At 35.1% G+C, this 13191-nt stretch overlaps 2 protein-coding genes across 5 annotated transcripts in view; one reads left to right on the top strand and one right to left on the bottom strand.

Moving 5' to 3' along the window:
* The window catches only part of FSTL5 (follistatin like 5), a 680376-nt gene that overhangs the window by 344501 nt on the left and 322684 nt on the right, over window positions 1-13191 (top strand). For all 4 annotated transcript variants that reach the window (XM_004266153.3, XM_004266154.3, XM_012531687.3 and 1 more), the window contains exon 5: window positions 7197-7393. In XM_004266153.3, coding sequence (XP_004266201.1) covers window positions 7197-7393 — 197 coding nt within the window. The remainder of the gene's footprint in view (window positions 1-7196; window positions 7394-13191) is intronic.
* Window positions 450-1072, bottom strand: LOC101274494 (AP-3 complex subunit sigma-1-like). Its single transcript, XM_033421513.2, has one exon. The coding sequence runs from the start codon at window positions 1029-1031 to the stop codon at window positions 450-452; it is 582 nt and encodes a 193-aa protein (XP_033277404.1). The 5' UTR covers window positions 1032-1072.

Raw genomic sequence — 13191 nt, 5'->3', positions numbered from 1 at the left:
GAAAAAGTCATAATGTTTTCATGCAATACATACTTCGTTCTTTAAATAACAATTCTGACAAATAACAAAGAATTAAGGAATGCTGTATTTGTGATCCATACAAAACACGAACATTTTGGGTTATACATAATTTAAAGAAATGTCCCAAACACTTTTCAAAATACTGTGGTAGCCAATACATAGAGGCATGCCTTAGATGGTCATGGGAATGCAGTTTAGAGAATAAAGAAAAAAATCACACTGTAACTACTCAATTTCTTCAAAATCACTGAGCAAGAAAAGCAACAATGAACTTCCATACTGATTTTACATGACTTCTATGCAGTACCTTGACTTAAATCCAAGAGCAGAAGTTAAGACTCTCCTCTATTTTTGGTAAACAGCTGCATGGTAAACTTAGATGACTTTTCCCCCGGATTTTACCTGGGAGTGGCCTTTAATTTTTTTTTTTATTTAAAAGAGGGCAGGTTTGGCACTTTTATACTGATGTCACCAATGTTAATATTTCTTGGGATCTCAGGAAGATTCATATTCTTTACAGCTGATACAGCATGGGCTGGAGCTCCCGCTAAGCCAGCCTCAGATTTCTCCAGTTTATTTTGTGCATCAATTTGTGTAACAATCTCATTCATGTTGGTCTCCAATACCATTCCCCCCATCACCATTTCTGCAAGAATATTGTGAACCTTGTCTACATGGAAAATTAAATCCAGTTCACAGACGTTTTCAAAACACTTGTCTAATGTTTCCACAAATACTTGAATTAGATCTAAAATGTCAAGTTCACTTTCTGAAGAATCCACACAGAAGACAAAATATAATGTTGCATAATGTCTATAAATCAGTTTGTTGTCAGATCCTCCAATTAATAATCCTCCTTCTAGGAAATTACAAACATTTTCATCTCTCTTAGATACCAAATGGCATGTCTCCCTGATGATTTGCTGTTGTGTATCTTCACTGTAGGGCTGGTAGAACTTGGAGAGCCGCGGCTTCCCGTGGTTGTTAAAGACGAGGATCGCCTTGATCATGGCTGAGCCGGGCCGACCCGGTGGGAGCTGGGGGCCAGGGCGGGGGCGGGGGCGGGCACTCGGGATCTCGCTGGCGATCCTTCCCCACCCGCCCCCTCCCGCACACGCGCGCGCCAAGTCTTAGTTTTGACTCTACTTGATTAAGGGATAGACACTTTTTCGTAACCTGATTACTTTTTTAAATTACTTTCATCAAATTTTTTAAAAATTCAAGAATATCCTTTATATATCTTTACTCCTTGAAATATTATAGATCCAGATAATATAAATCAAAATTAAAAACTTCTATAAAACACAGACTACCACAATGAGACCTGTAAGAACTGTGTAGTATAATTTTTAAGGCAACATGCACTCATACTTTAACAGCAATTGCAAAAATGTGAAAAGATGAAAGTCCTTCATATTGTGTACAAAATATTTGTAGAAAGGTTGCCAGAAAACAAACAATAATTAATTAGGAAAAACTTATTTCATAAACTGTTTGACATCATTAGCTACTTCTCACGTATTTTATAGGAGGTATGCCTTTTCATATGAAGCGTACTGTATTTTCTTGGTTTTAACTATAAAGATAATGACTTAAAAGACTGTTAATTCACTAAACATTAAAATCACACACTTGAGCAATTGTGATAATTTTATTACAAGTTGTATTTATTTCAGGTAAGATAAATATACATTTTTCACTAAGGTTCCCAAGCATTCTAGATAGCCATCATCATTGTATTGTGCTCTGTTTTATTTTGTTGTGTTTTCTGCCAGCATTCTCTGCATCTTTACTTTATAATATGTGATTCTGTTTGTGAGGGTGATGAGAGAGGATGGGGATAGTAAGAGCTAAGCTGCCTACTTGCTCCAAAGTGTGTCACCTTTGAAGAATATAATTGAAAACAGAGCATGGGATGCCTAATCTCGTCTCTCAAAAGCATTTTAATTAATGTTCTTTCAGGGTAAAGAGAGCAAAGTGACCTGGTTACTAGAACACCTTTATTAAATTATAATACCACATTTGCCAAGCTAGAAAATCAAACCCCTTTTTAATACTGCTTGTATAGATGTAGGCAGTTGTCAATGACCATGTGGCATATAATTGAAAAAAGTTACATCATAAGGAACAAAGTGTTTGGAGAATTAATATTTAACTCACAATACTTTCCTTTTATTTCCAGTAAGAGTAATTCCCAAAATTAATCAGTAAGCATGTCAATTGAATTAATTGTGTTTTTAATCATTTTCACTTAACTAGTCAACAACGTTTAAGGAGATGTTAAATTAAGCCAAATCACATTGTGTGTGTGCAGAGAGTGGGGGAAAGGTTATGGAACCAATGTCTCTTGTAAAATATAGTCCCTCATTCATTTAAAAAATTCCCTGTAAGACAACGTGACACAACTACACACCTATTGTAATGGTGAGTCCAAAACACTGACAACACCAAGTGCTGGTGAGGATTTGGAGCAACAGGAACTCTCATCCATTGCCGATGAGAATGCAAACTGGTGCAGCCATTTTGGAAGACAGTTTGGTGATTTTGTACACAGCTAAACATAATCTTACATACAATCCAGTAATTATGCTCCTTAGGATAAGGATTTGAAAATGTAAGTCCACACAGATACCTAAACATGGATGTTTACAGCAGCTTTACTCAAAATTGCCAAAACTTGGAAGCAATAAAGATGTCCTTCAGTAGGTAAGTGGATAAATAAACTGTGGTCCATGCAGACAGTGGAATGTTATTCAGTGATAAAAAGAAATGAGCTAACATGCCATGACACAAAGGAATCTTAAATGCATTGACTTCTCAGAAGCCAATCTGAGAAGTCTACATATTGTATACAATTCCAAATCTATGACAGTCTGGAAAAGGCAAAACTATGGAGACAGTAAAAAGGTCAGTGTTTGTCAGGGGTTAAGGAGGATGGAGAGATGAATAGGCAGAGAGCACAGAGGATCTTTAGGGCAGTGAAACTACTCTGTAGATACAGGTACACACATGTCATTATACATTTATTAAAACCCATGGAGTATATAACACCAAGAACCCTATGTACTAATGAACTCTATATTTTTGAGCACTTATCGTGTACTCAAAACTGATGGTGGTACTATCAGATATATAAAATGTAATTATCCTCAGTTCAGTAGAGTCTTGGAGAAGCCTTGCCAATACACAGGTTTGACCATTTGAAAGTCACAGTCAGAATGAGAAACACAAATCTCACAGGATATCACTTACATGTGGAATCTAAAAAAGGGTACACATGAACCTATTTACAAAACAGAAACAGAGTCACAGATGTAGAAAACAAACTTATGGTTACCAAGGGGGAAAGCGGGGGAGGGGGGAGGGATAAATTGGGAGATTGGGATTGACATATACACACTGCTATATATAAAATAGGTAACCAACAATAACTGCTGTACAGCATGAGGAACTCTACTCAATACTCTGTAATGACCTATATGGGAACAGAATCTAAAAAAGAGCGGATATGTGTATATGTATGACTGATTCACTTTGCTGTACAGCAGAAACTAACACAACATTATAAATCAAGTATACTCCGATAAAAATTAATTAGAAAAAACAAGTGAGAACTTGTGCACATAATAAGAATACAGAAATATCATGCATGTTTTGGCCATGTGGCATTACCAAGCATGTTGTTTGTTTCACAAAATAGTTTAGTTGGAATAAAATTATGAATCTATTACTTAAATGAGAAAAAAAGTTAAAAAAAAAAAAAAAGAAAGTCAGAGATTCTGCTTTCTTCCAGGCCCCACAAGACCTGGTGGATTTTAACTGCCCTAGAATCACTCTGAGTCCAGAGTCAGCACAGCCCTGGAATCTGCATTCATAGGCAGGAGGATGGTATAGGTACCATCAGGTGGCGACCTCATTCATCTTGTCCTCAGTGTCTAGAACAGGCACAGCAGAGGTGATCTCTTACTGGTCTCCAAGAGCACCAAGTGAGTCCAGAAGTTTTCTTTCCTTTCGCTGCCTAACGCCAGCAGGTGTCAGGTTTCTTTTCCTAACACCATGGGTTGATTAAGTATTGAGAAAGGAATCCTACCAAAGCAAACAAATCAACAAACTAAAATTTCTTAACTTCCTTCTTGAAATTATTCTCGGATGAGGCCATGATTTCTTAATATACATTGATGTTTATTTCTAAATATCTATTCTTTTTCATTAATTCTATTTTTTTATATTGATCCTTATTAAAAGGGTAGTAAACATTTAATATTTCCAAATCGTCATTTTGTTTTTACTCATTTTAACCTATTGTAATAGGACTTTTCCATTTATTCACTAAAATTTCCCTTTATTGTCATCAGTTACCTCCAACTTAAGGAATCTAATGAGCAGGTTTCATTTCTTATCTTATTTTTACTCTGAAACATTTAACCTTTCATCACACCCTCTTTCTTGAAAAGTTCTTTTCCCGTTAGCTTCCTCTTCAGTACTTATAGTTTTCTTGCTATTTCTCAGATACTCCTTTTCTTTTTCTCTCTCTCCCATTGCAAGTTCTTTTTTCTCTACCTGCAATTTAAGCAATGATATTGCCTGGAGTTTATTATTATATTTGTTTTTCACTTTCCAAATAATCCTTGGACAAATTTACTGAATCCATGTATAAGTTGATTTTAAACTCAGTTCTGAAGATGAGAAAAGTAGAGAATAAAGGCTAAAAGAGATGTTGCCTGGCTGTAAAAATCACTGTGCTCCTTTCTAGCTCTGTAGTTTTGAACAAGTTATTTAATCTCTGTGTCTTAGTTCTTCATCTGTAAAATAATGGTAATTATAAGGTCTTTCTTGTTGGATTGTCATGAGAGTTAAGTGATTTAATACATAAAAAGTTCCTGGCACATAGAAAGCCTGCATTACAGGTAATCTATATATTAATAATAGATGTATCTATTTATTACTAAAAAAAATCTGTAACAGCGATTATTTAAAATCTTTAAATTCTACAAAGTGTTACATAATTTTAGGACTGTTTATTGCACATTTCCATAGAATGTGAATGCCTTAACTGCAATGCTTTTATTTTTGTTTTCTTTGGATTGCCAGCAACTACCTCAATACCTGGACTTGCCAGGGAATTTACAATTTGGGAAAAAGTATCTATAGAGAGAGCATGATGATGATTGTATTACTTGATTTGATCAAAATTAGAGTGTAACAACCTAAAATTGTATCTCCTCACACCAAATTTCAAATATTAGTTAAAAGGTGTTCAGCACTTAAATTCTATTTCCCATGTTCTCACCTGCTCATCATGGATAGACACAGGTCACTTCCCCCAGACTCCATCCTCCTTCCCATCAGTCAGATGAAAGGACAGGCAGGTCCAAGGTCAAATACAGAAATCCCAGGGAGGGCTGTTGGAATGGTTTTCTCCCTCTTCCTGCTGCACACACACACGCACACGTATTTGAAGGCTCCTCTTATGCATCTTTCACAGACACCAAAATTGTTACCTATCCCTCTGGACTTGATTACTTTTCCCTTTTGTCAGTGATTTCTGTTCTATTATGAAAACATATTATTCTTTACTGAGAACAGAATAGTGCAAAATTCACTTAATTTGTGGTACAAAGTTTACATCTTGTAAAAAATGAAGTTCTTGACAGGATTACTAAACACTAAAATTGCTGAAAAACTGAAGCCATTTCACTGTCTTTGAAAAACAAGATAGTCTCTCATCTCTCTGGAAGAGATTGTTTTCCATCTTGTCGGGAAAAGGAATGAGACCCCAACCCCATGCTTCTCAGACATATATTTTAAAATCTTTAGAAATATTGTAGACTCTGTCACAGCTTAACTGTCGAAATGAACTACAACTATAAAGTTAGGTTTTTTCCTAAAAAATATATTGTGAAAATTCTCAGCTAATATAATGCCTACTTTTTCATTTATAAATTACATTACACATTGTATTTTCTGTATACATTTTATATCACATTTGCTATCAATAGTAAGCACATTTCATTTCAATGTGTTATAAAGACATCAGCATGGAGACTGTTGTAAGAAAAATCCTTTGTAAAATAATGATGTCAAGATATTAGAGCAATTGCAGTTATTTTTGAAGATATTAAGCCAAGCAACAATTTCCATTAACTGTGAAGTTCCCAGTGTTCTGCTGGTTATTTTATGGGAGATACTGAAAATCTGTAATGTGTTGTTACTTCAGTAAGCTCATACTTTAGCTGTGGAAATGAAATTGACAGGTTAAGACTTCAAGATACAAAATGGAAACATATTTCATATTATACACCAAGACTCTAAACGGAGAAATAGATGAATATCAGAAAAATAAGTAAATAAACTTTTGTAAGAAAACAAATATGAGCTTAGCATCATTAAAAATAGAATCAAGAGGGCTTCCCTGGTGGCGCAGTGGTTGAGGGTCCGCCTGCCAATTCAGGGGACACGGGTTCGTGCCCCGGTCTGGGAAGATCCCACATGCCGCGGAGCGGCTGGGCCTGTGAGCCATGGCCGCTGAGCCTGCGCATCCGGAGCCTGTGGTCCGCAACGGGAGAGGCCCCAACAGTGAGAGGCCCGCGTACCGCAAAACAAAACAAAACAAAACAAAATAGAATCAAGAAAAAATGTAAATACACACAAATTTCTTCAAAACAAATCCAAATGTAAAAAATATATATATTTCCAATTAAAAACTTACTATTTTGGAGCCAGATATATATATCAGTTTAAGCACAAAATCCAGCACAATCTAACCCTTTGTTTGGGTGAGCCATTTCATCTCCCTGAACCTCATGTTCAAAACCTGTGAAATTATCACTATAGACATGTATAGTGAGGAGTTAAACTAAGGTAGTGTATTTAAACATTGGAACCAATTGAAGCTATCATGTTTTTCTATGTACATTCATAGAATCAATGACTTTGTCATCGAGAAAACACACAGTATTTGTGTTGTTATTGGATTTGATAGTAATGAAAATTTTCTATCCTCTCATGTAAATAGCCCATTCTTTTTTCCTTGTACAAGTAGTAAAGTATGCAAGTAGAAACATAAATATTATGTACAAAGTATGCTATCTACTAGATATCAGCTTAAAACATTAATAAAATAAATGATTCCTTTCTAATATTGTTTTGAAAATAACTTAGTTCTTTTGTTACAGGAGATAACTGCGAGGCCACTGAATACAGCAAGATGAAAAGCATGATTTTAGATTTACAAAATCAAAAATATGTTACACAGGACAATGAAAACCCTAACGGTGATGACATATTTCGGAAGAAGTTGCTGGTGGATCAAATGTTTAAATATTTTGACGCCGACAGTAATGGACTTGTAGATATCAATGAACTAACTCAGGTAAGATTAATGACTAAATTAACAAGCTAATTTAAGTATAGCATATGCGATATATTTACATTTGTGTGATTTTATGCTATATAAATAAAAATATTTTTATTCATATAATTTGACTATAGACATAAAATATTTTTAAGAGAAAAATTTGACTACTCTATCAGCAGTATTAATTTTAAGTAATATTTGTATGATGTTGTACAATTTAAAAGAGATACCTACTTTTGACCGGTTTCTATACCTTAAATACCTAAAGGAATTGCCAGTTCTCTCTTATAGAATTTATAAAATATCTCCAGATATATTCTGGAGCTTTTGTAATGTTTAATTTTCTATCAGTCAATGGAAGCTTGTTTATCTGGTATTCAAGAGCATTACTGAACAGTACATCTATAACATATTGTAAATAAGTGATTTAAGAAGGTATTCAATTATTGACCTACTCCAGTACTTTTTTAATTATCAAAGATCAGGTATATTAAATCTGATTTTAATATTATGTCAACATTATTAAATTTCATTTCTTTGAAAATTGCCACCAAAATGATACATATAGACAAATTGTTATTAAAGAGAAGAGAATATTTTAATAGACAAAAGGTCTTTATGTGAGCCATTTTGGAAAATTAGAAATATTTTAATGTGTGTGTTACTGAGACAGACTGCTGAAGGAAATTGAAATGCCCAGATTTAAGAACCTAAATTACTTGTGAATAGTGATGGAAATGTAAAATGATGGACATAAAATTTCTCCACAAATATATATAGGTTTTTAGGGAGCAAAGGAGAGAATAAGCCACTCCAGGGCGACTAGGAAATTGGTGATAGCCCTGAGGAGTGTTGCTGAGTCCATGGTAATTCCTATAGTGGATCTTAAGGTGGATTTTGCTGCTGTGCTTAACAGGAAATATAGTTTTCAAAAAAAAAATTCAATTGTCTATTTCCACAACATCATGCCATTCACATTTCATATTTAATTTTATGGCTTACTTAAAAAAATCCAACAATGTGGAATATCGGTCTTATTATGCAAGTATTTCAAGTTTTAGGATAGTGTAACTTAGTTTAGAGACTTCACGTCAAAGTGACCTTGTGAGCAAATGGACTTGTCATTCTAGGTAATTAAAAAACACACCGTTTTCATTATCTTCTTTAATTCAGCTTACATTTAATGAGTAGTTACTAAGTCCCAGGCCCTGGGATTCAAGGAATGAAATTCTGGAATTTTAAGGTAAAGTTAGACAACTTTTAATTAAGATATTCATGTTGTCATACATGTCATAATTTATTTTTCAAGAATGAAACTCTTTAGAATTTTACATTTCTAGTAATGACGTAATTCAGTTAAAATGAATTTATAATTAAGGCATGTCACTTGGATCTATGCATGTCTGACATATTCAAATATATTGTGTTTTTGGTTTCTTACTTTTTAATTTTATAATAGTTTTTAGTTTTCATTAACATGTCTACACTACTTTAACCAGTGGTTGGGTGTGCCACATGATCTGACCAAATCTAGGACCCACTTCTGAGTCCAAAGAGAAAATTGCTCATCACTGGAAAATGGCATTGACATCACTCACCTATAATTGTTTCAAGTTTCTGCTACATCCAAGTTTATATTAGTTTCCTAGGGTGGCCATAACAAAGTACCGCCAACTGGGTGGCTCAGACAACCTCTCTGTCAGTTCTGGAGGCTCAGCGCCTGAGATGGAGGTGTTGGCAGGGCTATGCTCTATCTGAAGCCTCTTGCGGGGGAGAGTCTTTTCTTGCCTCTCTCAGCTTCCGGTAGTGCCAGGCATTCCTTGGCTTGTAGGTGCATCACTCTAGTCCCTTCCTCTGCAGTCAAATAGCTTCTCTCTGTGTATTTGTTTTCACATCATTTTGTCCCTTCTTCAAAGATACCAGTCATATTGGACTGAAGGTCCACCCTACTCTAGAAGGACCACATCTTACAGTATCTAATTACATCTTCAATGACCCTATTTCCAAAAAAGTTTACATTCTGAAGTCCTCAGGGTTAAGACTTGAACATATCTTTGGGGAGGACAGAGCACAACCCATAATAAAGTCATCTGCTACAACGTTTAGTTTTGTTCTTCCTGTTACCTTTGATTTGGATTTGCTTTTGCATCTGAAAAGTGCCCTTCCAATTCATCTGAAAGTTATCATGTGAGAGCAGAAAGGATCTTCAGAATCCTGTTTATATGTTGACCATCCACAAGGTACAGGCAAGGGAGGATCTGGGGAGGTAATACTTACTAACCCCTGAAGACATGCCCCAGTCCTTCCTTCAGCTTTATAGAGTGGAAATATTAGCGTCTCATCTGTCAGCAATCAGCTATGAAAAAACCAGAAGGTTGTAACTGACGCCGTGGAAAAGATATAATACATTTCTAGCTCTTAAGAGCATAAATATTGTTTTTGACTTGTGTCTTTTTAGGTTACAGGTGCTTTTAAGGAACTTGTATTCCAAGTATTATAATATTAAAGTCAATAATATATATGACTTTAAAAATCAGCTTGGAAACATATAATATCCTCATTTAATATCAAGTTTCAAAATAATTTAAATTAAAAGAGTAAAAGGGAAAAGGATCTTAATGGTGTCTGCTAATAATTTACAAGCTATTATTAGCAGAAATGTAATCTGTAATTCCAAGATACTGCCAATGGCAAGTAAAAATTAATGAACGTAATTTGGCTTTGAGGTTTTATAAATTCAGCATAAAAGCTGGCTGCCCGTGTTCTGTTCATACTCCACATAATGAATATATATTCTAAAGCTTCTCTTGCAGATTTTCAAGTAAATTAGAAACTAGAGGTAGTTGAGAGAAGAAAGAGATAATAAAAAGCAATAGTTAAAGGGGGTAAGATCTATAGTATCACAGTTTAAGAACTTTGATTATAGAACCTGGACTCATATCTACTACTTAATTCCTGTGCAACCTTTAGCAAATGACCCAAACTCTCTGTGTCCCAACTTCCCTTTCTACATATCAACAATGATAAAAACACCTAGTATGTAAGCTGGATGTGATATTGATATTATTTTGAAAATGTAGACTTCTTAGAAACATAACTAGCACATAGAAAACATGATATAATTGTTAGCTCTAATTAAATTTTCCAATCTAAGTTTCCTGTGCATACCGTGGAGGATAATGGAAATACAAAGAGGGCACACATGCTTGAGTTAGTGGATGAGCAACTGATCAATATTTCCATCCAGTTCATCCTTTGCATTTTTTAAAAAATGTATTTATTTATTTATTTATGGCTGTGTTGGGTCTTCGTTTCTGTGCATGGGCTTTCTCTAGTTGTGGCAAGCGGGGGCCACTGTTCATCACGGTGCGCACGCCTCTCACTATCGCGGCCTCTGTTGTTGCGGAGCACAGGCTCAGTAATTGTGGCTCACGGGCCCAGTTGCTCCGCAGCATGTGGGATCTTCCCAGACCAGGGCTTGAACCCGTGTCCCCTGCATTGGCAGGCAGATTCTCAACCACTACGCCACCAGGGAAGCCCTGCATTTTTTAATGTTTACAATCAGCTGATAGGTGAGAACAAATCGGCCATTATAACCCAGAAATCTATGTACACGTTATTAAATATGCAAGCATTTTAATACCAATTTTCACAATGAAAAAATGTTTCTTACAAAAGAAGAAAAATAGTTTGGTTATTCCAAGAAATTAGGAAAAATAAATGGTAGCATGTTTTATTTATTTATTCATTATTTATTTTTCTCACATCATTTGAAGTACTCATCTGCTTATCTCACATAGCTAGTATGAATGTTGTTAAATCCTGAGTTCTAGGCTAGAGACAAGTACATGGCATCATTCTGCAACCACTGTGGTGGTGGGCATTTTTCTCCAGAGTATATAGTGCCCCTGTCTTTACAGATATGATGTTAAATTGAACTAAACTTTAAATAAGTATCATATATATTTTGTTTTTAAGATGCTGATATATATTATACTAAAATATCCTTACCTGTCAAACTGTAAAATACCTAGTTTTGTGCAGTTTTTTCTTGCCCATAAAACCAAGTTATAAGAAATAATTGAAAGCAATATCTTGATTAAGACAGACATAGATGTGTTATGAAAGAAACAATATGCTTTAATTGACTATATTTTACAATTTAAATATTTTAAAAATATATAAGTCCTCAGTTAGTATCGTACAGTAACTGAGTAATGATAATAGTAGTAGTAATTGTAATAATACTATTACGTTTCTATAATCCAGATGTCTGTCATTCCCTTTGCATTTCTTTTTGAGCTACACACACACACACAATCCATTTGCAAAAAGCAATATGTACTTGGTTGAATGACTGAAGATGTATAGGGTGGTAGAGGATGGGATTATATCACATATTACACAAATCACACATTGAAATCCAGTTTAGATGAAGCACTTTGTACACTTCTCCTTTCCTTGTGCTCTGTCCAGATCATGCCTTGCATTTTCTGTACCACAGATGCAAGACCCAAGTCTGTCTCTCAGTTTCAACTCCTTAATTTTCCCTGGGGCTCCAAATTCCTTATCACTCAAAACAATATAGTTCTGTTTTATTTATATTCTCCCCCTAAATGTGTATAACCAAATACATCACTTTCAGTAGTTGCCAACATCTATGTGCCTTTCTTAAAAACTAATGGCAAGTTATAGAATATAATAACACCAACATCAAAAACCGATCTGTGCAAGAGGGAGGAGATATGGGGATATATGTATACATATAGCTGATTCACTTTATTATACAGCAGAAACTAACACACCATTGTAAAGCAATTGTACTCCAATAAAGATGTTAAAAAAAAATAAAGCAATATCTGGCACAGTCTTTCCTTTGGCAAATAAGTCTTCAATCCCTGAGACTAGTAGAAATTCTTATCTTCTGTCTTCTGCCTTATTTTTTATACCCTCAGAACCAAGCGAAATCCCACCTCTCTCTCTTTCCTCAAGTGTGTATGATGTCCATTTTCACCCTTGGTGAGGATTTTTGCCTTCCTGAGGGACATGGAGTTGGATGACAGGGGAGAGTGTGGGAGCATTTTTACAGGAACAGAACAGTTCCTCACTCTCTCCTCTCCCATATACGTGTCTTAATTACTATATGACAAAGGTAATATTTCAATCACATTTAAAGTATTTGTTGAGCATTTTTGTTTAAGATGTCTCTTCTCTCTTTATTGACAACGGGTAAATGGACATTTAATTTACTTTGGTCTAGGCAGCCCTGTATCTTTTCTTAAATCTGTGCTATACTGCCTGGGTCCTATTCAGAATGAGGTAGTAGAACTGAGTGGTCTCAGCCAGTAACCGGTTTTATGCACTAAAGGCAAAATCAAATTTTCTGGCTCTTTCCAAAGACCAGGCTGACGGTGTGAAACTTTGCTTGTTTGGTGTTCTCTCTTAGTTCCATTCCCCAAATCTAAACAAGTGTCTGAGGTTCATCTCTATTACCTGTATATCTCTCCTGCTTCTCTTAAATTGCCTTCTCCAACAGCAAGAATTCAGGGCTCTCTTTGGGTCTATGGTGAAATCTGAGCTTTACTAATGCTTGCTTCAGTGAAAATTGTCCTTGTAGCAATATGCTGCAAATTTGCTTAATATTCAAATGTATGTCTCATAGGATAATGGCTCACTGAAAAAGCCTTAACAAATGTAAAGTATAGTCTTTATTTGAAACATAATAACAAACAGGGTTTCTCCCCTAAGTATTGTGTATGTGACTAGTATGGTCAGGCGCTCAGCTACACAGTAACACATTTATGGTTTTAAGA

This window comes from Orcinus orca, chromosome 4 (genome assembly GCF_937001465.1).
Source record: "Orcinus orca chromosome 4, mOrcOrc1.1, whole genome shotgun sequence".
NCBI lineage: Eukaryota > Metazoa > Chordata > Mammalia > Artiodactyla > Delphinidae > Orcinus > Orcinus orca.
Note: the sequence above shows the minus strand (reverse complement) of the source record. Positions and strands in the feature narration are given on the sequence as shown.